The 24,802-nt window shown below is 37.3% G+C and overlaps 2 protein-coding genes across 5 annotated transcripts in view; one reads left to right on the forward strand and one right to left on the reverse strand.

The window, feature by feature from the left end:
• Positions 1 to 575: 575 nt before the first annotated feature.
• On the forward strand, positions 576 to 8,939 carry LOC109096966 (protein FAM131A-like). The gene is made up of 5 exons (XM_042718020.1): positions 576 to 945; positions 4,831 to 4,918; positions 5,021 to 5,206; positions 6,320 to 6,457; positions 8,150 to 8,939. The coding sequence occupies exons 1-5, from the start codon at positions 892 to 894 to the stop codon at positions 8,575 to 8,577; spliced, it is 894 nt and encodes a 297-aa protein (XP_042573954.1). The 5' UTR covers positions 576 to 891; the 3' UTR covers positions 8,578 to 8,939.
• Positions 8,940 to 11,987: 3,048 nt separating this feature from the next.
• The window catches only part of LOC109070274 (chloride channel protein 2-like), a 61,526-nt gene continuing 48,711 nt past the window's right edge, over positions 11,988 to 24,802 (reverse strand). For all 4 annotated transcript variants that reach the window (XM_042718023.1, XM_042718022.1, XM_042718021.1 and 1 more), the window contains 7 exons: positions 23,257 to 23,405; positions 21,612 to 21,720; positions 21,444 to 21,490; positions 17,992 to 18,030; positions 17,532 to 17,636; positions 15,911 to 15,997; positions 11,988 to 15,837 (listed from right to left, as the gene is read on the reverse strand). In XM_042718023.1, coding sequence (XP_042573957.1) covers positions 15,382 to 15,837; positions 15,911 to 15,997; positions 17,532 to 17,636; positions 17,992 to 18,030; positions 21,444 to 21,490; positions 21,612 to 21,720; positions 23,257 to 23,405 — 992 coding nt within the window. In that variant the 3' untranslated portion in view covers positions 11,988 to 15,381. The remainder of the gene's footprint in view (positions 15,838 to 15,910; positions 15,998 to 17,531; positions 17,637 to 17,991; positions 18,031 to 21,443; positions 21,491 to 21,611; positions 21,721 to 23,256; positions 23,406 to 24,802) is intronic.

Below are 24,802 nucleotides of genomic sequence, written 5' to 3' on the forward strand. Positions count from 1 at the left end.
CTGATTGGAGAAGGTAGCCTATAGATGTGTATAATTGAGTACCTACTAGTAGTAAGTATTACCAAAGTCCTTTTAAGACAAGTCATGTCACTCAGCGGCCATCTTTGAAATGCCTCTCGGGCATGCAAGTGCAACTCCTATATCTTTGAATGGGGAAGCATCAAATTCTCCAAAACTGTTCACTAAGCTTACTATTAAATTTCATATGTGAAATCACCAAAGAAATCTGACAAAATCTATATCATAAAACCAGATCCTTTTCCCAAAATAACATGCTTCTGAAATGATCTTTTTCTATATATCAGTCAGTGCGCATGCGCAGTCCTGAGCGCACGTCTCAGAACGCTGAGTGTTTTTATAGCAACCAGGATGCTTGGCAGCTGCTGTGACTGCTGACTTTACTGATTAGCGATTGGCTCTTTCATTTAGCAACCAGGATGCTTGGCAGCTGCTGTGACTGCTGACTTTACTGATTAGCGATTGGCTCTTTCATTCGGAAGGCGGGGCTTCCCGCGATTGAGATGCCAAATCGAGCTTTGCATTTTCCCCCTTTCAAAACTATAGGAGTGACACGTCTTGGGAATTCTATAGTCTTTGGTATACTAACATAAAAGTAGCTGCTAGTTTAAGTTGTAAATGTTAAACCGGCTTGCCATAGGAAGTTGCACTCATCGCTCAGGCTCTGTAAGTGTGAAAGAGACTCGTGTGTCTTTAAGAGAGCCGCATTACAGGTGGGATGACGCTGTATGAGAGACTCCGTGTGGTGGGGACGATGCGTTTCGTGGGTTAACAGCACTCATTTCTGCCCGTCTCTGATGCTCAAGAAAAGGTGGTGTCTATTATTCACTGCCGAAGACGGCTCCGCGTTTCTTCTCTCCAGAACCAACACTAATGCTGTATCCATGTGCAATGCTTTTGACAGCATTACCCCAACTAAATCTAAAGGTACGTGTGTACCAAATGCTCATCGATTTTCGCTCGCACCATCAGTCATTTTGGACTAATGCATGTATTATTTTGCTGGTATTGTTGAGATGGCAATAGGCCGTCACGTACAACGCGTGAATAACACCAGCGCTCGCCTGTTGCCAGGAAACAAACGCGCTGAGTGCTGTTGCTGTTACACTGTTGTTTATGAAAATGATCCGCTCGTCAATCAATCAGTCAGTTTGGGGCAGCTGATGGACTTCTTGTGTCCTGTCGTGTCACCCTCACTTCTGTGATGGGATTCATTTATTAGGGCCTGATCTATCAACTAACCGGTTATTTGTGGCATTGCTTTCGTACACAGACTGCGTAGAAACAGATGGGCATTTCCGATCACCGATTCTGTATGGAATAATGGCAGTTACTCAGTTTATTTGGGAAAAGAAAAAAACACAGATTGAGGAAAATCAATCTAATCGAACCAACAAAATCGTAGCTCCGATACAGCGGTACATTTGATAAAGCCGTGCCTGCGTGTTGTGCATGGTCAATGGGAATTAATGATGCTCAGGGACAGATGGTTCACGGGTTACCTGTTGCTATAACGACCGGCCCTTATATTGCGTTAACTGCATTGTGTCGCTTTCACTGAATTGAGCTCAGGTGGCTTGTTTTAGATGCGTTTTCTTCACTGCAACTACATTTTCTGTTGCAATTGCTGTAATATATTTGACCTTACACTAATTGTGTTTATATATTTATTTCACACAGACATGCTGCAGCTCATTTCACTGACATGAAACAAATCTCAATGCGTGACCTCTTTCTCTCCGTGACAGTTTCTCGATTTAATTTTTCCTGTTTATAGCGAAATCTTTTGTATGTCCTATAGGTCATGCAGATTGATTGTGTGTGTGTGTGTGTGTGTGTGTGTATATATATATATATATATATTTAACAAGTATCATCTGATCTCATGTTATTTTTTTAGGACATGTGTCCACCAAAATACCATGTTTTTGGACATTTAACATTTTGGACATTTTGTTCCTTTTTTGAAAGTAGTACCATGTTCTTTTTAGGACATATAGGCTATACCATTCTACCACTGTGTTTCTGGACATAAATCATAGTTTGTTGCTTTCTTTTATTGAAAGTAAAATGATTGGAGTTTTTTTTTATTTATTATTATTTGCTACCGAGTTATTTTGTAGAACGTACTATTCTAAGACAGTGTTTTCTGGGCATGCAAATGCTGTGTTTATGGGCATAGTGCCATGGTTTTATGCTTGGTTTGGATATCATAGAACATCACTTTATTTATTTATTTATTGACAGCAGTAGCATGTACATTATTTATCAGAACATGTAATATTGTAATAGTACTTTGTTTATTTTTTGTGCACATACCATGCTTATACTGTTTCTGGACATAGTGCCATGGAAATATAACTATGTTGTATCATTACCATTTCAAAGTACCATGGTATTAGCATATAATACCAGGGTAATGAAGTAAATTATTCTCGAATCGTCTGGTTTAGGCTTAATTGACCTCATTACAATCACCATGGCCCATGTCTGTCTCTCTCTGCTGTGACGGCTAACCCCAAATCACGCAGAAATATTTGACCCACATACAGCACTGAAACACGGCAGGCAGCTGGTGCCGCTGCAATCTTCTTCAGGAGCAGCTTTTTCTTATGGGCTTTAGAGGGCAATCTGATTCAAGCATATCTACCTGTGTCCTAGACTTCAGCGTCAGGCACGTGTATGTCTGAACCACCTGTGTGATTTGGTTTTGGGAGGGATATAGCTTAAATGCATGTTATGTATGACACAGTGGCCTACTTTTGTTTTGGTGGTTTACGAATACTTCACCTCACCTTATTATTTGGAAATAGAAACTGGGTCTGTGTTCCTGAAAACTTTGCAGTACAAGGACTACAAATAGTAACTTCATCACTCATTGGACACGTCAATTCTCTTTTTAAACCGATGGATGTCACTTGTCAATTCAGATTTCTGTCATGTAACACATTAATGTCAAATGCCAGAGGTCATTAGCCCCCAGCGGTGGCCAGACTTTTTATTATCGTCTTGAGGGCTGCAGGCTTATATTATCTGACATGGCAGTGAATGCTGTTTGCAAATTAACAAGCTACAGAAAGAGGCTTGATTGGCCAAATATGTCTGAGCCATAAGCTGCTTTGATTATTAATGCCACAGTGTGGCTGATCTCTCACAGATGCATTTGAGCAGTCCGTGCAACTAACATATGCTTCGACTTGGATGAGTGCAAGTGAATTGTCAAAGGGTTAATTGTGGATTTGGCATCTGTTTCTGAGGTGGAGTTTGAGTCAGCACCGGCTTTAGAGCGTTTACTTTCATGTGGAGCTCTTGTAATTTGGTACTTGTTTTTTGACTGGAAAAATCAATGTTTACAATGCGTCCATTCATACAGCAAGAGAAGCTTGTCAGGGGATGTTATAAGGTAAGAGAACTAATCGGTGATTGCCTGTTAATTCCTTGATGGTTGTCTAAGCCATGTTGTCAATGATTCCCAACCACGGAACAAACTGCGCACATAGAAAGTAAATGTGTGGATAACCTTCATAGATGGATCTATTTGATATTTAGTGAATTTTATCACCCACTGTAATGCTTTATATATATATATATATATATATATATATATTAGTTTATATACATTTTGAAATGCTCATAATCAGATTAGAGTTGCTTTTGCTTTTGTTTAGTTATTCACACAATGGCAGTGATTGATTTCGTTGATTGATTTTGTTTAGCTTTTGAATATTCACAATATAGATTTGCCTTATAAATGTCATGTGAAGTAGTTTGCTATCCATGCTTCTCAAATTTGGAGACTAGTCAATTAAACCATGTATGAGATGAATCATTCTAAAAGTTACTAGACACTGCCGATGTATTTAAGAACCTGGAAAATGTTGAGAACATCTTTGCAGTTTTTATGTTTATTAATGTTTGTTCATGTTATGCAGGGATTCCCAAACTTTTTGTTTTTGAACCCACTTTGAACTAAAATATTTACTTGAGGTCCCCCTCAAATGTAAAGTTAATATTACAGTACTGACCACAAATTTGATCATGTAATTTGTAATCAGTAACAGACTACAATTTGTAAGTCTGTATGCAAGTAATCAACTGTTAATCATTTTCACACATTTAAAGCAGGCAGGGTTAACCTTGCAGTAGTACTCAACAGTAATTACTGTCAGATCTTCAAAATCCTTCACCGCTTGAATTAAGATTATAATTAAATTTTAAAGCACAGCCACCACAAAATTCAACTTTAACACCTCTTTTTACTTTGAGATCATTCTGAGGTTAAATACAGATTTAAAATCATAACAAGATATAGTTAATAGCTGTGATGTTGTTGAGATCAAATCTTCAGTTCATTTTAAAAATAAAGCTTAAATATAAACCCAAACAGGAAATAAAACAGTTATCAAATAAGCATGTGTCCTATTCTGTGAATTCCTAAAACACTGCTGTCTCATATTTGAAAGCAGTCAATGCAATTTGAGAAAGAAATCAATTAAATCTGTATGTGTGCGTGTGTGTGTGTGTGTGTGTGTGTGTGTGTGAGTGAAAATATTCAGATGTAACCCTCTTTGTAATCGTTAACATTTTCATAAGTAACTGTAATTTAATTACACATTTGTTCTCAGTAACTGTAACAGATTAGTTATATTTATTTTGGAATTAAATGATGTAATTCTGTTACATGTAACTAGTTACTCCCCAACACTGTTGATTACTAATGACTAAATCATTTTAAACTGCTTCTTCCTATGAAGTTATAATATTTACACAGTCCCAAAGGAGATCAATTTTTCTTTGAACTTGCTTCTCCAGGTGGACGACCCTATTGATATGCTCCCCAAGTCAAGAAAAGCCCTTAGCATCCAGGAAATTGCAGCTCTGGCCAGATCATCATTTAATGGTAAGGGTTTAAACACCTGTGACATCATCGTGGACATTAATGCGTGTTAGCAACACACTGAGTTAATCAGTCTTTAACAGTCCCCTGTGTTTTCCCCACCAGGCATCTCACAGGTGGTGAAGGATCACGTCACCAAACCCACGGCCATGGCTCAGGGTCGGGTGGCTCATCTGATCGAGTGGAAGGGCTGGTCTAAGCCCTTAGACCCTCCATCTGCTACACTGCAGTCCCACTTTAACTCCTACTCCCATCTCAGCGAGGGTGAGCAGGAGGCCCGGTTTGCAGCAGGTGGGTGTCTCCTTCCACCCTGTTAGTGCAGCTGTAAATCTCTCACTGCTAAAGAAGTGTTAAGGAGATAACTGTTGATGTACAAACATACCGATGCCTGGGAGTTTATACATGGCCTGTTGTCAAATAATGTGGACATGAAATTTATTTTTGAAAATCAAAATGTAAAATTGTGCATGAATGTACAAGGTAATCTGTATATTTCTGTTTTTCATTTATTTTAAGGTTTTTTGAGTTTTTTTATTATTACTAATAGTAATAATCAACTAATGTGAGGTCAAAAACTGCATTCATAGTAGTAGTAATGATTAAAATATAATAAAAATAAAAATATAATTCTGATATATATATATATATATATATATATATATATATATATAAATATATATCTGTCTGTCTAATATATATTGTTCATTACATAAATATATATATATATACACACACACGTTTTTTTTTAACTCATTTTAATTTATAATGTAATTAATAATCACTGGAATTAATGTAGTAAATCTATCTATCTATCTATCTATCTATCTATCTATCTATCTATCTATCTATCTATCTATCATCTTTTTAAAAGTTTAAAAATTAGAAAATAGTTTCCTTTTTACTATCGTATTTATTTTGACTATTATTTGAACATAAATGTTATACTGAATATAATTAACATTAATATATAATGTAACAATAAGGAATTTTATCAAGTGTCAGTCAACTTTAGCCCATCGTGATGTGCCAGCTGAAGGCTTTCAGACTCAGCAGATGGTGTTAAATTAGATTACACAGTCACACAGCTACACCTGCTGAAACTGCATGTCAGTTTACTTCATTCCTGTCTTCTGGCTCTCCTCCTTTGACTTGACTTTTCCCAGCAGCGTTTATACTCTGCTACATGTTTGGCTGTCATCAGTTTCCAGACTGCAGTAAATGTGGCTGCTGAGTTAGCGTGCATTTAACTCTCAACAGCGGAGCTTTTTCAATCAGAACAAAAGCATCACGAGTAAACTTCTGCGTCATCACTGTGTCAAGAGATTTTGTTGCACTGCCTTCTGTTTAATTAGCGTCATTGTGTAAACTCCAGGGTCATTCGATACGAATCTTTTTTTTTTTTAGGTGTGGCTGAGCAGTTTGCCATTGCTGAGGCGAAGCTTCGTGCCTGGACCTCAGTAGATGAAGAGGAGATGGACGAAGAGTCCTATGAAGAGGATCCTCCTATAAATGATGAGCCAATCACAACAACTCTGAGCTCAGGTGAGCGTGAGTGCTCACACGTCAATATACAGTATAAAAACATATGAATGAATCTGAGTGACGAGTAGCATACATTAATGTTCAAAAACCTTTTTTCGAAATAAATTAATTGAGTGTAGATGCATTAAATTGATCAAAAGTGACCGTAAATAAATAAATATATTTATAGTGTTACAAAAGATTTTCATTTGAAATAATTGCTGCTCTTTGGAACTTTCTATTCATCAAATAATTCAGTTTCTACAAAATATTAGGTAGCAAAACATAGCAGTAGCATGCCATTATAATAATAAGAAATTTTTCTTGAGCACCATATCAGCATAATAGAAGGGTCATGTGATAAACCGAAGACTGGAGTTATGGCTGCTGAAAATTCTGAAAAATTACATTTTAATATATAGTCAAATAAAAAACAGTTATTTTACATTGTAATAATATTTCACAATATTACAGTTATTGCTTTATTTTAGATCAAATAAATACAGCCTTGATGAGCATAAGAGTCAAAATCCCCTTATATTTGAAAAAAAAATATAACACACACACTTTAGATTTTAGAATATGGAAATAGAATTCTATTGTTTAAAATGTAAAATTAAAAAAAAAAAAATTGGAGACTTTCTGGTTGTCATACTTGAACTTAACTGAAAAAATGATCTCTAAACCAGTTTGTTAAAAAAAAAACTATTGAAAAAGTGCTCTTAAAGGGATACTCCACCCCAAAATGAAAATTTTGTCATTAATCACTTACCCCCATGTTGTTCCAAACCCGTAAAAGCTCAGTTCGTCTTCGGAACACAATTTAAGATATTTTGGATGAAAACAGGGAGGATTGTGACTGTCTCCATATCGCCATATGCTGCGTATGCTCTTCTGTGTCATCCGTGCCACAAGGATGCGCTGTTTCTACGTGTATTTAGCTTTGATTTGAAAGAAAACAGTGCATCCTTGTGGTGCGGCTGATACATAGCATACGCAGCACACGGTGATATGGAGAGACACAGAGGAGACTGTTGACAAAGGAATTGTTAAAAAGTCGTTATTTTTGTTTTCTTCGATTACAAAAAGTGTTCCCGTCGCTTCATATAACCCAGATTGAACGTCTGATGGCAGATGGAGTATCCTGACAACAACTTTCATACCTTTTCTGGACCTTGACACTGTTATTTACTTGGCAGTCTATGGAACAGTCACAGGCCTCCTGGCTTTCATCCAAAATATCTTAAATTGTGTTCCGAAGACAAACGAAGCTTTTACGGGTTTGGAACAACATGAGGGTAAGTGATGAATGACAAAATTTTCATTTTGGGGTGGAGTATCCCTTTAAAAGTGGAATAATTTCTTGTATCATGTGTTTTCAGATGCCACTTGGTTTGATATTTTGTATGTAGTGCAGTGACATTCAGACATTTTAACTCTAAAAGTGTTGAGATACATTTTGTGGACCCTGTATATCTGCATTTTTCTTGTCACAGTGAATGTCGTTTTATGTGGAATATCAGCAATTTTGTTTTCTCATTCATCTTTTCTGCTCTTTATCATCTGCCTTTTCTGTTGTGTTTTCTGCTTGTCTTAATTCTCCTTCTTCCGTACCATTTGTGCTTCATGACATCTTTCTGTCTGTGTCCATCTTCTTTTCCACTTCCGCCCTCTCTGATCTATAGGTATTCTTATACTTTGCTCCTCCCTCAGACCCTGTATTATCCAATCAAAGCTGCCCAGTGCCAAGTCAGGCTGAGACGGACACCGCTGAAACCAGTCAGTCAGACCCCGACGAGCCGCTCATCTCAGAAGAAGTGCCACCACACGCCCAAGAACTCCAGCTTTCTGAAGGCGGGGGCGACAGGGCCACATGTGCGCTTCACAAACCAGACCGCAGGCCTTTGTGGAGCAAGGGAGACTCCTGCTACTACTCCACCTCCTACTCCGAGTCTGGCCTTTCACCTGAGGATGAAGAAGAGGAGGATGGAAGAGAGGTGGAGGAAGGGGAGGACAACGTCTTTCAGGAAGTCATCCGCTGGTACAGACACTGCCGAAGCATCTCTGATACCTCTGGAGCTGTGTCTTTTGATGATGATGATGAGGAGGAGGATGAACAGGAAGAAGGTTCCAAGCAGTGACGCTGTGCTCTCGCTCGCCCTTTCGTCTCGGTCTCTTTGTAGTAACCCTTCTGTGAAGTGTTTGTCCAGTCTGTTATGCATTCAGAGACAATGACTTGTTTTTCTTCGCCATACCTAAAAAGGGATAGTTCATCTAAAAATGAAAATTCTGTCATCATTTTTGCTCCCTCTTTTCTATCAGAATCTTTTTTATCTTCTTTCTTCTGTGGGACACAAATAATGTTAGGCAGAAGCAGGGTTATTGTAGTTAACTAAAACTGAAGCTAAAGTTAAAACCATTTAAAAAAAAAAATAAAACAAGTTAACTGAAATAATTTCTATATATAGTAAACACTTGAATATATATTTCAGCTTTTTGCCAAGGAAACATTTCTCATTTAATTTGGTTTACCTTGATGTACTAAAAAAACTAAAACCATAAAATGAATAAAATAAAATAAAAAAATAACAATATAAAAAAACAAACAAACAAATAAACAAACAAACAAACAAAAAACTACTAAAACATTAATACGAAAGGCTAAAAATAAAATGAAAGTGAATGGAATGGAATGAAAAATATTAAATGAAATATAAAACTGATTTAAAATATTAATAAAACTACATTATAATAGTATCTCATTGATACAAAAATGTGCAAGCCAGTGTTATTTTAGTATCATTGATATACTGTTATAGGTTTGTTAATATTTTAGATTTTAATATTAAAGTTTTATTAATTTTATTGCTTTTGTCATTTTTATTAGTTTTTTTTTTTTAATATGTACATATCGTTTTTAGGTTTTATTTTATTTCGTTTATTTTACTCAAACTTCTGTCGCAATTTTAAACAAGTGTTGACTAAACTTAATGAAAATTAGAAATTTTAACTCTGCAGCTAGCTGAAATAAAACACTTATGTTGTTTTATATTTTACTTAGTTTCAGTTAATGTTTATTTCAAGTAATGATTTTTTTATATATGGTTTTAGTTTTATTTAACAATAATAACCCTGATTCAAGCTGCTCTTTTCCAAACAGTGAAAATGAATGCAAACAAGAAGCAAGAATTTCAGGAACTACGACTTAAATTTTAGCCACACAAATGATAGTACGGCTTCAGAACACTAAAAATATAGCGCATAAGTAATGTGGACCACTTATGATACTTTAATGGTGCTTATTTAAGGTTTCCCTTTCATTTCCAGTTTAAACTTTCATTGTATAGAAAAGAGCAGCATGAACAACATCCATTTGGATAACTGAAAGGGTTCGTTCACCCAAAAATGACAATTCTGTCATTAATTACACACCCTCATGTGTTTGGAACGACATGGCAGTGAGTAATTAATGACAGAATTTTCATTTTTGGGTGAACTAACCCTTGAAGACAGGATTTCCATTTTGTGGACAACTACCCCTCTTCCTCTCTATTCCTGCTTCCTCTTGATCTACATGTTCTTCATTCGAAATGAGCATTCAAGAAAACCACAGTACTGTTTCCTCATTCAAGCGGCGAGATGGACGATAGTGACATTCTGACTGCAGTATCCAGTGAAATGCAGACGCGATGCTCATTACCTGCGCTCTCGGTGTATTCACGACGACACAGCAAGAGACTGGAAAATCTCTGTGAGGAACATGGTTTCAAATGTTTTCCTTTTGTGACCGTTCAAAAGTGACGTAATGCTCATAGTAAAATGTTGCTAATACTTCAGGATTTAATACTTTTGTTTGGGTTTCGATGTCATGCTGCAAGTGCTTGTGTGTCTCGGCTTGTCCAGAAGGGTTGAGGTGCAGGAGGGTTCTGCTTTGATGGAGCGTTGTAACTATGAATAGAATGTGCCTGTTATTATGATCACTGTGTGATGTATATTACCAAACTATGGAAGCCCATTTCAGATCCATAATATAATTAGGCCTTGGTAAATCATCGTGACATAAAATCTCATAATCTTGAGTAATAATTATGACAGTAATATTCATAAAATGAAACGTCTAAATCATGACAGTCATACCTATGAAATAAAAAAAAATGACAAAGTCAGAATTATGAGATAAAGTCACAAGTCAAAATTATGACATGCAAAGTTGTATTTATAAGATGAAAAGTCAAAATTATGTAAAAAAGGATTCATACCTATGATATGACATTGTATTTGACATAAAAGTCAAAATTATGACAAAAAATATTTGAAATTCTGACTTGCTAAATTAAAATGGAAAAAAAATCTAAATTATAAGGTAGAAAGTCGTAATTGTGACATGAGATAAAAAGTAAATTTTTGTCATAATTTGACTGACATTTTATCTACTTTATTTCATAACTGTCCATTTCAGAATTCGGACTTTTAATTTAATGATTCAGCCTTTTTATCTCATAATTTCAACTTTTTATTTCATAATGGTCCATTTCATAATTCTGCCTTTTTATCTCATAATTCCAGCTTTTTATCTCATAATTTCAACTTTGTATTTCATGATTGTCCATTTCAGAATTCTGACTTTTTATCTCATAATTCAGCCTTTTTATTTAATAATTTGAACTTTTTATTTCATAATTGTCCATTTCATAATGCTGCCTTTTTATCTCATTATTCCAACTTATTACATAATTATAAACTTAACACCCACTACAACAAAACATTCATAAAAATCTTTTGTGACAGAAATAGGCTTCCATACCAAACTGAGTGAGAATCCTCTACCATGTTTCTTTCTCTCTGTTCTGCCATGTTTTCCCTCCCTCTCTGCACTTCAATAGATGTTTGATTTGTGGTTGGCTGCTGAATGAACAGGTTTTTTGAAGCTTCTAGTTAATACAACCTTGACATGCAGCTAGAGTAAAACAGTAGACAGAACGTATATGTTGCCTTTCCAGACTGCATTCATTCATTGCAGAAGCATGGGGAAGGGCAGTGTAAATTCATAAACAACCACGTTTGTCATCATTATCCTCAATATGAACCGGTAATGTCATGATGTTCATTGATGTGAATGTGCGAATCCCCCTACAAAAAAGTTTTGTTTTTTTATTGTTTGTACAGAAAATGTCTGAGGTCAAATGTGAGAATTATGATTGCATTAAAGTTATGTGTATATTCATATGTTTCACTGTGTCTTATGCAAACCTTAAACTGCAAAAACACATTTTCTTGAGTATTTTTGCCAGGTTTTACAATAGAAATATCATCCCCAACATTTACATATGAAGAAAAATGAAATACTAAGATGTGAGTATATATGAATTTTAAGCATAAATCTTAACAAAATTTTATTCTCATTTACTTTATGGGTACAAATTTTATTTGAGGGTGTTTTATATATATATATATATATATATATATACATTTTACCGGAAAACAAGACAAAAATACTTCAAGACTAAAAAATTCCAGTATTTCCCACAAAAAATGAGTTGCATAAAACAAAAAGCTTTAAAGTTGAAATTTAATATTTACTGATGTACAAAACAATTTCATGTTTTCTGAAAAATAATGGTAACAGCTGATTCAATATGCTCATCTCTATATGTACAGGGTACGTGAGTAGAGTTTATATACATACCGCTTTACCCTGTATTCTGTACAAGCAAATGATTTATAAAAACCATTTACGGATATGGGAGCAGACTTATTGCTTAAATCTACACTGAATGTGTGGCATATTAGCAGACACTTTACACACCGTGGGCTTGACTTAAACTGCACAAGCAGCAAACAGAGACAAAACGTGACACAACATATCTAAAGATCGTTATTAGCTTAAGTTACTCCTGTCCCACGTCAGGATTCGGTTTCATAACAAACATTAATAAAACAGCTGATTAGTGCAGCTGGATGAATGGCGAGGAAACATTTCGCTCGTGTGGCTCGCAGAACCCATAGCAGCCGTTTCTGAGAGAATGAAAAAAGGCTGTGTCAGGAAGTCAGTGTCATGGTTATGGTTTTGGTCCACTTGCCTTGATCCGTTTAAATCAAACCCGTGGCCTCCCATTTCTGCAGTGCACAAGAAAAAGAAACGCAACTCATTCTCCGTTTAGCTCTGCTTAGGCTGTGTCTGGGGTAGTTGTGCTGTTCTTGACCATACTGCATAGCGTCGTTCAGCCACAGTTTTGATGCAAACAGACCATTATACATCATTCTCAGGCTGATACCAGTGAAAACTCCACCACCGAGGTCCAGTAAACACTTTGCAAGTTCTGAAGGCCTTGTTTCAATACATGTCCTATTCATGATGTGCATGATTGCAAACAGGTTCAAAATAATAAGCACTGTAGAAGTAGAGCCAGCGTTCAGTAAAATAACCCTATATGGCAAGCAGTAATTCTAATACGACATTATTGCACAGTTGGCAGCTCAAAATCAAATGTAAAAAGCTTTGCGCATATGCAAAACAATTCAGATAAGACGCGATCGCAGGTACACAGAATATCCATCGTTAATACTTTGATGATTGCTGGATGAGATCTGCATTGTGACCACAAACTCCCTGCAATGATATTTATACAAAGGCTGGTACTAACACAGTCAAAAACGTCCCTCAATCTACACTGCCGTCGAAATCTGTATCGTATCGTGAGCATGTGCGAAAAGTATTGCGCTCTGAATTTCTGAACAAATCTGGCCTTGAAGAAAAAAGCAAAAGGCCATGTAAGTAAACCTGATGAAGTAACATGAAACAAGCCTATGCAGTCTATTTAAGCTTGCTGGATAGCAATATGATTTGTCTTGTTTATGCACGTGTGTGAGCATGCAAATGATTGCATTGGGGTTCATGCATATAATTAAGAATTAAAGAGGCTCCGTTTCTCCACTTGGAGTCCCTCTTGAGTATTTCGAGCTTTTAGGGAAGATGCTTTAATACATTTTAAATGGCCAGGCAGCTATGCTACAAACTGGTCCTGATACAGATCTGTGCATGCTTAACGTGCCTACATATTGTGGGATATCATTACTCGTAATTACAGGCAACACCATCCAAACCGTGTGCTCAAAGATGCTTTGTTAAAGGAGTTTTTTTTTATTTTTCTGAAGCTGTCAGTATGGAAAACGCCTGTGTATTGCTGTTTTGTTTGAATGGTAATTACAATGTGCTTCAAAACTACCCTGGTTGGAAACTCCTCTGCAAGAGTCGCTGTTGGTTTTGTAGGGGAGAGTGGGGTAAGATATGCCATACCTGTAATCTAGCAAACTGGATGAATTTGTCAAATGACCACATTTTAAAAAAGGTCTGTTGTATTCAGCTGCCTGTGATTCACATTGTCAATTTTTTTGTGTGTGCAAAAAATGCATGTCAAAGTAAATTTTCTGCATGGCAGGTAAAATGAGTTTGCTGTCAAAACAAATTTATCCATGTCTAAAAATATTTATCATACATTTTGGTGAATTGCCAGTGTAGAAAACACAAGAGGCTATGAACTGTTAAATCACATCATGAATAAATAAACACATTTATCAGTGAATTAGAAATTAATATTTCGTTTTTCCCTAAATTTTAACTTTTGGGTAAAGTGTCAAATGCAAATTCAAATGCAGAAAAAATAATAAATACATCATAAAATGCTGAAAATTGTTGCACTACAGTACAGTACATGCAAATACACTGGGTTTTTCAAGTTGGTTAAGATGTGAATATTGAGCATAAAAATACAAGATTAATGTTCATTAATTTTTCATATTTTACCTGAAATAGTTCAAATATTCCCCAATGACTCAACATCCATGGCACATCTTACCCCTAATGTGGGGTAAGTTGTGTCATTCAGCCATTTTTCCTAAAAAGTCATATTTCAGGCATATTCATTTCCCTGATGATTTATTTCTTCTTGCCTGGTTGACAATCTAAATCAGGCATAGGCAACGTCGGTCCTGGAGTGCCGATGTCCTGCAGAGTTTAGCTCTAACCCTAATCTAACACACCTGAACAAGCTAATCAAGGTCTTCAGGATTGCTAAGGCTACAGACATGTGAGGTTTTTTTCAGGGTTGGAGCTAAACTCTGCAGGACATCGGCACTCCAGCACCGACGTTGCCTCTCCCTGATCTAAATAAAAAGCGGCACAGTTTACTCCACTCTCCCATTTATTCTCCTGCCTTTCCACGACACTGGTTCCTGTGTCCTTCCTGTCTTTCGCTCATTTTGCATCATGTTCTTGTTCTCTCTGTGTCTTCTGTGTCCTCTTTTACCCACCCGTTCCCTTTCTTTCCCCCGCTCTCTCCCTCCGTGTTTCCTTGCAGTGTGGGTTATTAAGAGCTATATTTAGAGCAAAATTGTAGTTTGGCTCTCAGAGACAATTTTATTTGGATTTAAAGTGTCGGCACCAGATGGGTGCGTTGGCTAGGTGCAGCTGAGTCACTCTCACACACACTCGGCTTTTCTAACGCACACTCTGTCGCTTGCGCAAAGACGAAGAAACACACACACACAAGCGTGCAACAAATCAACAAACAGACACACTTATGACATCATCGCACATAAACTTCTTTAAATGAATCTCATCAACATAAATCAACACCGAAACATGCTATGAAGCCACAAAGCAACAGACAGCTAAATTTATGAGGAATACACAGACAATCTCTCACAAGCCCATCCGAAGCCACACGGCACTCACACTGCAGCGTGTATCTATGACATCCCACACATACAAACACACACGGCGTGTTTCGTGTGAAGGCAGGACCAGAGATTAGGGTTGGTTTGATTAGTACTGAGCAGAGAGTGTGCTTCACTGCTAAAAGACTTCCTCCAGGTTTTCCTTAACCTGACTTCACAATCCCGTTTATGGTGTAAATGGAGTGTGCGTTACCTAACGCAAGCAGCTGTCATTCCGGCTGACCCTTCGAGGGCAAGGGGCTTCCCTCGCTTACCACTTTCTCCACCGGAGCTGGGTTCTGCTCACCGACAGCCTCCGAGCCTCCATCCTTCAGAGGGTGGGTACAGTCACAGGGGAGCTGCGCAAGGTGCTCCTCTTGGGGCGTGGCATCGGCATAGCGCAGCTCTGATTGGTCGTCTGTGTGTAATGGGCTGTTCTGACTGGACAGCTCTGTGCACTCGGTCTCATTCACCAGGCTTCCCTCGGACGGCTGCTCTGTTTGGTCGTCCAGGTCGGGGAGGTTAGGTTCCCGTGGTAGCGGCAGGCTCCTGTGACGACTCCAGAGCTTGTGGAGCTCAGTGACCTCTGAGACACTGCTGCTGTTGCCGCTGTCGCGGAAGCTGGCCAGTGGGGGACGGACTTTCACACCAGTCACGGTTACAGAGCCCTCGATGGCCTTACGCAGCTATAAAGAGACATTTTTTCAAATGTGTTTTTCTGCTGTAAAGAAGAGCTAGTAAAAGAATACAATCACGCACCTCTTTTAGAGAGACCACTCCTACTAGACGTCCGGTGCTGGTGACATAGGCATGATCCAGGCCAAGTAGTGAGAAAATGGTGTGTGTCTGAACAAAAGGGACAGAGATAAGGACTGACATTCATGGATAAATAAGACGAGTATTTAGTTAGGGGACCAATTCTCACTATTATCTTACTATTAACTATGATATTCTGATAATATTTTTTTTCCAATTCCAAACCACATCAATCGTAATAACTACTATTAATTTTATATTTAATCATTTAGAAGTGATATAGGCTATAATTGTCCATGAAGGCTGGAAGTGAAAAACTCGTTATATTCATGTGTGCAGAATTATTAGGCAGGTTTTCTTTTATAGATCAATTGAGCCAATAAAGATATATAACTCAGACTGAAAGTCAATGATCAGAAGAATATCAACTTAATAATAATAATGATAATAAGAATAACTATGCATGCACTGTAAGTACTGGGAAGGGTTATGGGATCTAAAAAATGAGCATGCAGATTAAGGCATTAATATGTGCTTTGCAAGTCAACAGTTTACAAACAGCCAGTATGCTGGTAATATGCATGCTAAGCAACTAGTTAATAGTGAGAAATGGTCCCTAAACAGAAGTGTTACCTTTGCTTTTCCATATGACTTTATATGGGTTACAATACAATCTATTCCTAACAAAAACCTGCCATGTGGCTTCAGAATATATCATACAAATGGTCTGCACTACTTTTATGATGATTTTTTGTCATTTTATATGGCTGAATAATAGAGTGCTGTAGGGATGACATTGTTTTTAGGTCTAAACCCACGAACAAGCATTTTTACACTTCTGTTTCCTTCACTTCATCTTCCGCAAGTCACTGTTTTTTTATGGGTTTTTTTTTCATGTTTTATTCTATGACATAAAATATATCAGTAATGCTTGTGATTTTTTAAAATCTTTTACTTGTCTTGAAAAAGGTGGTTGATAACAAGTGGCCTAATGGAACTACAGAGATTGTCAGGAACATTAAAAGTCATCATGCTGAACAGGTAAACTCATCTATTCACTAGTCTGTTTTTACAGCCTCATTGTGTAAAATAACTGGGCTCTTGCCCTATTTGCAAGTTATTTTCACCATTTACAGAGGATAGCTGGTGATTTTATTGCCGTCCGAATACAGAATGTCAGTGTTTTTCTCTCACCACCTGCATAAAAATCCCAGGCTGAATTATCTACTATTTTTTTGATGAACACCAAGGTTTTGTGGTCCAGATCCACATCTCTGAGTTTACGAGAAGAAATCGATTCAAAATTCAGTGTTTAAATCCTTTTTGACCACTGCCGAACACCATATGGTGACTGTTCTCTGTAATTTGCGTGCATACAGAACATTTAGCTTTTCACTTCTGGGGACTGTATTTAGGCTTCAAAATTCATGATAATTGTGTTAACATGTGAAGATTAACTTGGTTACAGAGCTTTTCTGTAATAACCCAAAAGCCAATGGAAAAATCCTATTGGGTTTTTGTCAAGGGAACTAGGGTGATGTAAACAACAACAGTTGGCCTACAAAAATACACTGCAATCATCACTGCAGCGTACTATGCTTGGCAGATACAGCAGAACTTTTACCTTATGCAAAGATGTCCGTTCCACCAGCTGAAAGGGGGCGGGGTCTATTTTACAGTTGTTAAAATTAACAGCCTCTTCCAACTGTTGCTCCTCCCACTCTGCTATCTGAAAAATAATATTTTGAAAAAAGTTAAAACTATTAAAGGTAAAAAAAAAAAAAATATGTAAACTGATAGATGCAATTATCCTAGGTTTTATAGTATTTATGCAAGATTATAAGATAATCCTCTCCATAATCAGTCCATTAAATATTAAAGAAATAATTCAAGCAAAAATGCAAAGTCATCATTTGAGTTTTAAAAGAATCCTGAATCCCCCGAATCAAACTTTCAAACCCCTCTGTTTATTCTAGAATAGATACAATGAAATGGAAAATACCTCAGAATATGTGACTCACTACAAGAATCATGATACAGTTGCAACATAATTAAGGGGTAAGTATAGTATTTAATTGATATACCTCTGCTGTTGACATGTCATCTTCAACATCAGGTGTATCCTGAAAACATCAAGTTGAGAATTAGACATAGAAATACACAAATGTTTCTTTCATAGCTTCTTGTCCCCACAAACAGTCATGCAATTCACTCAGTTCACAAGACAAGCTACACATACTAATGTAATCTACCAAAGCAACTCAAGTTTTACTAAACATTAGCAAGCTTAAGCAATACATTAAACGCAGCCCAGGGGAGGGTGAGGTAGATTGGATGCCATTACGAAGGCAATAAAGAACTAAGACAGGGAATAGCTTTTCGAAAGGTTTTTAATTTTATTGGAGAGTTTAAGCCTCCAGTTCAAAATTGGACTTGAACCAACTTGTTCAAAAGAAACGGGTCCAGCTGCAACATCCCCTGACATCCGCCTGTAGGTTTACAAACATTTGGGGCCTGTTCTGGATCTTGACAACCGCAAAACCAAACCTTGCGTCACACAAACGCACTCAACCCCATGACAGATAAATATACACTTCATAGCATGGCATGAATCATCTCATGAGTCAGCTTGTTCCCTGTTCCCTAGAGAGGAAGTACTAAGCTGGAGGAGAGTATCAATACAGCACACAGGCAGAACGCAGTAAGGCCTCTGAGTAAAGGCCCTATTGGCTGTGCCACTGCCACCCTGATGATGTGTGTTTGTGGGCGAGCGAAACGATTCCCTGCGGCTGCGTTCTTACCGCCATGGGTATCTTCACACGCTTGGCATTGCTCTTCCAGACAAAACAGATAGAAAAGGGAGGAGCATAAAGCGTTAATGTAACTCTAACGCAACGCTCTCTCAACAGCTGCACCTTCAACATTGACTATTATCAAGGGACACTGTTAGAGCCGTCATTTCTCCAAAGATAAGGGCAGAAAGGGGTGTGTAACAAATAAATACAGCAGCCGAAATCCCATGTTAATGCCAGGCTGACAAAACGCTCACTTTGTGCTGGTCTACATGTCGATTGACAAGAAAAGTCCTGTGGGAGTCTACTTAAACATGAGGTGAAACTCCAAAGAAACACAGACTAAGGCTTTGTTCACACTGCACTTTAATCCTATTCATTTTCATCCTATTCATCTGGGGCTGGATTCAAGAAACATTCTTAAGAATGTTAACTGCTTGATTTTTCTAAGAATATTTTGTATTCCCAAAAACAATTCTGAAGAATGTTATTATCGGTTTTAAATTAATTTAAAGACAAAACTTAAAGGGGTGGTTCACTGTTTTTTTTCTAGGCTTGATTGTGTTTATGGGGTGCAGTCTAATGTGTTAAAAACACACTATTTCTCACATAATTTACCTTTATTCCACACCGCACTGTCCCTTCTCTGAAAAAAACTGATCAATTCCTGCTTTTATGAAGCCCCTCCCTCGGAAATAGGCGATGGGCTCTGATTGGTTAGCTAGCCCAGTGTGTTGTGATTGGCTAAATACATTGCCTCTCCACTTTGTGTTTATGCTCTAGGACCAGACCTGCACGTCTAAGCTTTTAATTGTAGTTTGCAGTCACATACATTTGTGTGTTGGTGTGTGTGTCGGTGCGTTTTCTGTTTGTTGGTGTATCATACTTTAAGAATTTTTTTTTACACACCTATGCTTTATTGTGCATGTTTAGTTAGATTATTTAGCTTCATGCCCCTTGAGATGAAGGTAACACTTTTAAAAATGAAGGAAAGCCAGTTACAAAAGTGACCCCCATAAGGGGTTAAAGACAAAACTTAAAGGGGTGGTTCACTTTTTTTTTCCTGATTGTGTTTAAAATGCTATTTCTCAATAATTTACCTTTATTCCACACCGCACTGCAAAAAAAAACTGATCTCTTTAAGCCTTTTCCTTTTTTTTGTTTAACAAAACTTAAAGAAAATCCTTTAATTTTAAAATTTAACTCCTAATTTAACCCCTTTATTGTAAATGTTTATCATAGCTAATGTGAAATCCTGATAAAAGTAATACATTGGCACAGTTTTATCATTGTTGGAGCTGAGTTGAATGAGGAGAGAGAGAGAGAGAGAGAGAGAGAGAGAGAGAGAGAGAGACAGAGAGAGAGAGAGAGAGAGATGCAGAGTGTGTGCAGAGCAGGGGGACACGAGTAACAGTATTAAGAACCGCTGCTTTAGAACAGTGGTTCCCAACCATGTTCCTGGAGCCCCCCAACACTGCATGTTTCCCATGTCTCCTTAATCAAACACACCTAAATTAAATCATCAGCTCATTAGTAGAGACTCCAAGACCTGAAACTGGTGTGTCAGACAAAGGAGACATGCAAAATGTGCAGTGTTGGGGGGCCTCAAGGAACGTGGTTGGGAACCACTGCTTTAGAACATTGATTTTGAAACTTGTGAATCCATTAGAATCGTTAGAAGACAGAATCGCGATTCATATATGAATAGATTTTTACGTGCACCTCTAGTTTTCTCTTCCTCTTTTCTAAAGCAGCGCAGCATGGCCTCGCCCCCTTTGCTGCCTTTTCCAGAGGGAACGGTTTATCTGGGTTTGTTATGTCATGAACCTGGGAAGTAACTTGTTGTAGTTCCTACAAGCCGTTTTTGTAGACATTAAACTGCCAGAATTTTAAAAGACGATATCCCCATTTTGCAGTGAAGTTTCAGTTTATGCTCAAACAGCAACATTACACATTAATGTTAAAAAAGTGACCTCGCAATCAACCACCCCTTTAAGAAAAATCTGAATTTCTGAAAAGAATATTTAGAAAAAAACATCTTAAATAACCTTTTAAAGTTAGGAAAATTTAATTTAAAAAAACTTAAAGTAAGTACATGTTTCATTACAAAAACATGACTCTGAGTGCTAAGTCTTTGGCAAGAACCGCTATTCAATCATTCAACACAAAAGCTTGTCATTTACTTTTTACGAAGAAATAAGATGTTCTTAAGAAGATATTTGAGAACTACTTTTGAATTTTTAAAAAATTGCATTTAGGAATATTCTGACAAATTTATTTTAGGACATCTCTTAACTTCTTTCTTAAAAAGATTTTTGTGAATCAGACTCCTGATCTGTATTTAAGTCCAATTCAAAAAATCAGATCCGCTCAGCATTCAATAGTAAATGCCACATGAGTGTAAAGAGTGAATTTGGATATTCTGCAGCACAAATGTTGAATAAAAATCCATGAAATCTAATTCGACTTTAAATCACATTTGTCAAAAATGTTTAAAATAGGAGATAACTAAACAGAAGCGAGTCGAATAGGGCAAAATATAGGCCTGTCTGAACAAAGCCTCAGACAACAAGCACTAAAACATTTAAAAAGTAACAAACAAGATGTTTAGGCTAATTGTTAGCCTGGTTTGGCAGATGGTTCCTCCTGAATCTCTCGTCCCATATTCAGTCTCTAGGCACCTGTAAAATCTACAGCTACATAAGTGCCACGTATCACCCACGGTCCCTAGAGAGCCATCGTACCTCTACTAGCTCCTTCACAGGTTCCCCAGAGGAGAGGTTTGGAGAGCCTGCAGAAGAGGAGTGATTAGATTAGCACAAGATGGGTGCGTACCAGGGGGTCGCAGACAGTTCGCAACACGACATACATGAGTAGGAGTTGAAATGTGTGAGTAAGTGTTATATACACACTGTTCAGTGACTCTGTGTTGCTGATTGCAGACACCGTCTTCAGAGCAGACTTGAGGGGGATCTGGGAGTTAGTCAGTGTGGGGCTGTAGGAGGACTCTTCAGTGGAGATCTGGAGAAAAACAGTCTGTTAGATCCACTTATAAGTAAGTTTGATTACTAACACAGGCTTCACATACTCCCAGCTGTATTACTGAACTCAGAGATGACAGCCTGCCGGGAAGGAATTCTTTGGGATGAAACAGAAAACATGAAAAAAAATCACCTGACGGCGATCTGACAATCCTTTTTTCTTCTTAAGAAATAAACAGACAACTGGGGAACATACTTAAAGAAATACTTCACCCAAAATTTAAAATTATTTATTACTTTCTCTATGCTGTTCCAAGTCCATATGCCGTTTTCAGTTGAACACGGAAGGAGAAATGTTTATGCTGTTCGTCTTATACGAAAGCTCATAATGACCAATAAACACTATAAGGGAACCATAAAAGGAGTCCATGTGCCTCATTTGCTACATTTCAAGACCTCTGAAGCAATACTACACAGACTGAAATATAGGTCCTTAATTATAGAAAACGTGCCTCTTCACTGCAGCTCTCAAATCTTATTCTTCATCTTGCATGTTCAAGTGCAGCATTCACTTACCATGTGTAGGATATATCATATATTTTTGGATTTATTGCTTGCTTTTTTGGATATTTAATTGTTCATACTCCCCTTATTTTAACATTTAGATTACCTATGCCATCAATTAACAATCACTTAAAATGAATCTTTAAAGGGGTCATGAACGGAGAAACCAAATTCCCTTGATCTTTTGACATATAAGAGGTCATTGTACTATAAAAACATCCTGCAAGTTTCAGAACACAAAACTTTCTCATAAGTCTAAAACATCTTATATTGAAGGCAGTCTGACAAATCAACAGTTTGTGGAATGTACTGTGGTGTAATAGTGTGAATATGCACCACCTCCTCAGAAGAAGATTGAGATCACTGTGCCTTGAGCCCCACCCACCGATTCATGCACAAAGTGTTTACGAGAGAGAGGCTAATGCGCAGGTCTATGCAGAAACCAAATGACAGACAACAAAACGGTGTGCAGTGCCAAGTTGTGGAAAAACTAAAAGACGATGCTGTGTTGACAATATTGGATCTGACAGTCATGCCACAAAACACAAGTGTGAGTAACTGCTTTTATTACGTGGTCACTATTGCTTTGTCTGTTTAACAGATCGTTTGATATATACTGAGTATTTATGCGTTTTTAACCTAAATCACATCAGTGTCCAACTATGAAGGACATAGACTGTCAAACATACACAAGCCAATCATAGCAGTGGGTGTATACTTCCGAGTCAACAATCTGCCGAGCCTATTCAAACAGAGCGTTCTGATGAGGGGGTCAAAAACAGGACAGAAAATAGCCTATTTCTTCTAAATTATGATGTTTTTTTAATCTAAAAATCTTGATAACATTATAAGTGGACCTCAGAAAACAGAACAAAATAAAAAAACAAAGGCAGTTCATGACCCCTTTAAAAACACTAATAATTTAATTCCAAAGTTTCGTGTAATCTTTAGCAAATATCTAAATTAATATCCAGTTTTCATGTACTATTATTACTATTATACCAGTTCATACCAGGAAACGTACGCCACGACCAGTCCTGGGGGGAGAGTCTTGGGGGAAGGTGGGCACATGGGTGCCATTGTCCTGAGCTCGGCTGAGCTGCTGCGAGAGAAGGGACTGCAGCTGGGAGCGCTCCATAGAGCCCAGCAGGATCATGGACTCTGGAGCCAGGTGGGGACACAGGCAAGGGAGACAGCAGAGAGACCAGAAAGAGAGGGAAAGAGAGAGAAAGAGAGAAGTGAGAGAGACACAGCGGGATAGCTGGAGGAATGGGGGATAGTAAAGGGAAATGGTGGGAGGGCGGGAAAGGAGATGGAGAAGGTAAAGAATGTGTCTGTCACAGGGTATGAGGTGGAATTGTGGGATTACATTTCCAACTGTGAGCTTTCATTTGGGAACATCAAGAAAATGTCTGGAAAAGAAACTGTACTAAAATCAGTTAAACGTCAAAAAATATTTACAGCTTCATTTTTACACACTTATTTACTTTACTTATTTGTTTGCTTATTTTTCTTTTTCTAGCACACTGTCCATTTTAAAGCATCATACAAACACCTAAACTAAACTGTTTCTCAAATTCATTCAGAAGCTTCATTTACTACATCTGTACACTTCTAGTTTTCAAGCAATATATTAACTCAAAATCGTTATTAGTAAAATCTAGGTATAAACCTTGAAATAAACAAATGTCTAGGATTCCGAAAAAACTTAAAACAAATAAAAGCTTTAAAAAATATATATACAAAATCTTTCAGATTCTACAATAATCAGATAATTAAAACGATGTCCCTTTGCACATATGGTCAGATGTTTTTCATTAGGCCAGGTGCTCTTTGGATTATTTCAAAATCTTCAGTGACACAGAATCATTCAGAAATCAGTCTAATATACAGATTTGGTGCTCAAGAAACATTTTGTATAATTAAACATATATAAGTATTGAACACATCACCATTTTTCTCAGTAAATATATTTCTAAAGGTGCTGTTGAGATGAAATTTTCAACAGATGTCGGTAACAACCCAAGTAATCCGTACATACAAAGAAAACAATACAAATATGTTCAGAAATTAAAGGGATACTCCACCCCAAAATGAAAATTTTGTCATTAATCACTTACCCCCATGTCGTTCCAAACCCGTAAAAGCTTTGTTCATCTTCGGAACATAATTTAAGATATTTTGGATGAAAACCGGGAGGCCTGTGACTGTCCCATAGATTGCCAAGTAAATAACAGTGTCAAGGTCCATAAAAGGTATGAAAGTCGTCGTCAGAATACTCCATCTGCCATCAGACGTGCAATGTGGGTTATATGAAGCGACGGGAACACTTTTTGAAAGCGAAGAAATCAAAAATAACGACCTCATTCAACAATTCCTTTGTCAACAGTCTCCTCTGTGTCTCTCCGTATTCACCGTATGCTGCGTATGCTCTTCTGTATCATCCGCACCACAAGGATGCGCTGTTTTCTTTTTTAAATCAAAGCTAAATACACGTAGAAACAGCACATCCTTGTGGCACGGATGATACAGAAGAGCACAAGTGATAATTCTAATTC

The sequence above is a fragment of the Cyprinus carpio genome, chromosome B2, assembly GCF_018340385.1.
Source record: "Cyprinus carpio isolate SPL01 chromosome B2, ASM1834038v1, whole genome shotgun sequence".
NCBI classification, from domain to species: Eukaryota; Metazoa; Chordata; class Actinopteri; order Cypriniformes; family Cyprinidae; genus Cyprinus; species Cyprinus carpio.

Excerpts from the sequence above, each read along its gene's own strand:
- LOC109096966 (XM_042718020.1), top strand. The coding sequence starts at position 892 with ATGCTGTATCCATGTGCAATGCTTTTGACAGCATTACCCCAACTAAAT. Across the intron at positions 946-4,830 it reads TACCCCAACTAAATCTAAAG|GTGGACGACCCTATTGATAT; the intron begins GTACGTGTGTAC and ends TTGCTTCTCCAG. Across the intron at positions 6,458-8,149 it reads CACAACAACTCTGAGCTCAG|ACCCTGTATTATCCAATCAA; the intron begins GTGAGCGTGAGT and ends CTCCTCCCTCAG.